General features: G+C 46.0%; 1 protein-coding gene across 1 annotated transcript; it reads left to right on the top strand.

Moving 5' to 3' along the window:
• The first annotated feature begins 360 nt into the window (after positions 1-360).
• On the top strand, positions 361-1329 carry LOC147972370 (uncharacterized). The gene is made up of 3 exons (XM_087523048.1): positions 361-430; positions 520-813; positions 951-1329. The coding sequence occupies exons 1-3, from the start codon at positions 368-370 to the stop codon at positions 1281-1283; spliced, it is 690 nt and encodes a 229-aa protein (XP_087379174.1). The 5' UTR covers positions 361-367; the 3' UTR covers positions 1284-1329.
• Positions 1330-1771: the final 442 nt, after the last annotated feature.

Below are 1771 nucleotides of genomic sequence, written 5' to 3'. Positions count from 1 at the left end.
GATCATAATCTATTGATGATGCATGCAGTATTTCCTGCTATAATTTTCTTCAGTCACACTGTTGTTTTGCTGTGCTTGATAAACCTGAGACTTCTTTCTTGTGTAATATTGAAACTGTTGTTTTGCTGTACACTATTGGTCCATTTATAATAGATATGGTTCTGGTCAATTTATAGTAGATATGGTTCTGGTCAATTTATATTGCTATGTTCTGGTCAATTTATAGTAGATTTTAGTGTTGTTGCTGTTGGTGGTCACCTGATGATGTTGCTGTTGCTGTTGATGTGCTTGTTTTAGTGTTAGTTTACTATGCTATTCATGTTGATGTGCTTGTTTTATTTACAATGCTGCTTTTCAGATAAGTGAGATGGCTGGCTTGGAAGGTTTCGAGTTCTTCGAGATCGTAATTGAGAAATCTTGCAGTAGGCAGGTATGTTTATCACCACTCATTTCTTTATCATCACTCTGCTGTCTAGTGCTTGATTACCACAATTAACCACTGCTTGACCCTCGCTGCAGAGGCTGCCTGACAAGTTTGCGAAGATGCTCGCCGGTCGTGAGCCCCACAAAGTGAAGCTGCGGGAGGCCGGCAGCGGGCTTCACAAGCTGTGGGAAGTGTTGGTGGTGTTTGATGGTGAAGGCCACATGTACCTAGGGCCCGGCTGGGAGCATTTCGCCCGCGCCCATGAGCTACAGCTCGGGTACTTCCTTGTCTTCCGCTACGACGGCGACGCCATGTTCACCGTGAAGATGTTCGACAACACCATGTGCCGCATGTACTACCAGCACGACGACGATGCCAGTAAGCTCTCTGCCTCTCTTCTTCCTGTCCTTTTGGCTTCCTCTACCTGCACGATGAGAACACCATGTTCACACTTTGTTGCATTTGGCCAAGCAATGGGAGCAGCAGCGGGGATGACGAGGAGCAGAGCGGGGATGGCGACGAGGAGCAGAGCGGGGATGACGAGGAGCAGAGCAGGGATGACGAGGAGCAGCCTATTCTGGCTGACGACGAACATGCTATGGTGGTGGCTGACGACGACCCTGCTATGTTGGTGGCGGATGATGACCTTGCTATGGTGGTGGCAGACGACGACCTTGCTATGGTGGTGGCGGACGACGACCTCGCGATGGTGGTGGCGGACGACGACCTCGCGATGGTGGCGGCGCCTGCAATCCCACAGCTTGGCGACAGGACCATGCCAATTGTGGTAGAGGAGTACATCCGCGTTGGGATTCGCCACTCTGAGCGCATCAGGATGATGAAGGAGAAGAAGGAGTGAAGGTGTTAAGAAGGTGTTCAGCATGTTAGGTTTAAGCTTGTTAGTGTAATATGAACATGTCAATGTTAAGTATGTCAGGTTTAATTTTGTGCATGCTAATGGATGCTGTATGACAGTGTCATCTAAACAAGTCATGTTTTTAACAATGAATATTCAGTTTGGTAATTGATGGGAATTGAAATTTTTTATGCATGCTCATGGATGAAAGATAAAATTATGGGTTTTTGTGCATGCTCATGTATGAAACAATATAAGTTTCATTTTATGAATGCTAAAAACATGACTCAAACCCTAGCCACGGACGACCGCCGTGACTAAATCCGCCGGTTTTTGAAAACACCGTACAAATTCAAAGGGTGTGTCTAGGGCACATCTAGATGTGCTCTAGTTATTGCACATCTAAGTGAGTGAATCAAGCATAAAGAGAAAAGAAAAAAGAAAAAGGAAAATATCCACACGAATCTCGACGTAAGATCAATGCCATAGGA

Source organism: Triticum urartu, chromosome 5A (genome assembly GCF_056163025.1).
Source record: "Triticum urartu cultivar PI428250 chromosome 5A, HENAU_Tu73, whole genome shotgun sequence".
Classification (NCBI taxonomy): Eukaryota; Viridiplantae; Streptophyta; class Magnoliopsida; order Poales; family Poaceae; genus Triticum; species Triticum urartu.
Note: the sequence above shows the minus strand (reverse complement) of the source record. Positions and strands in the feature narration are given on the sequence as shown.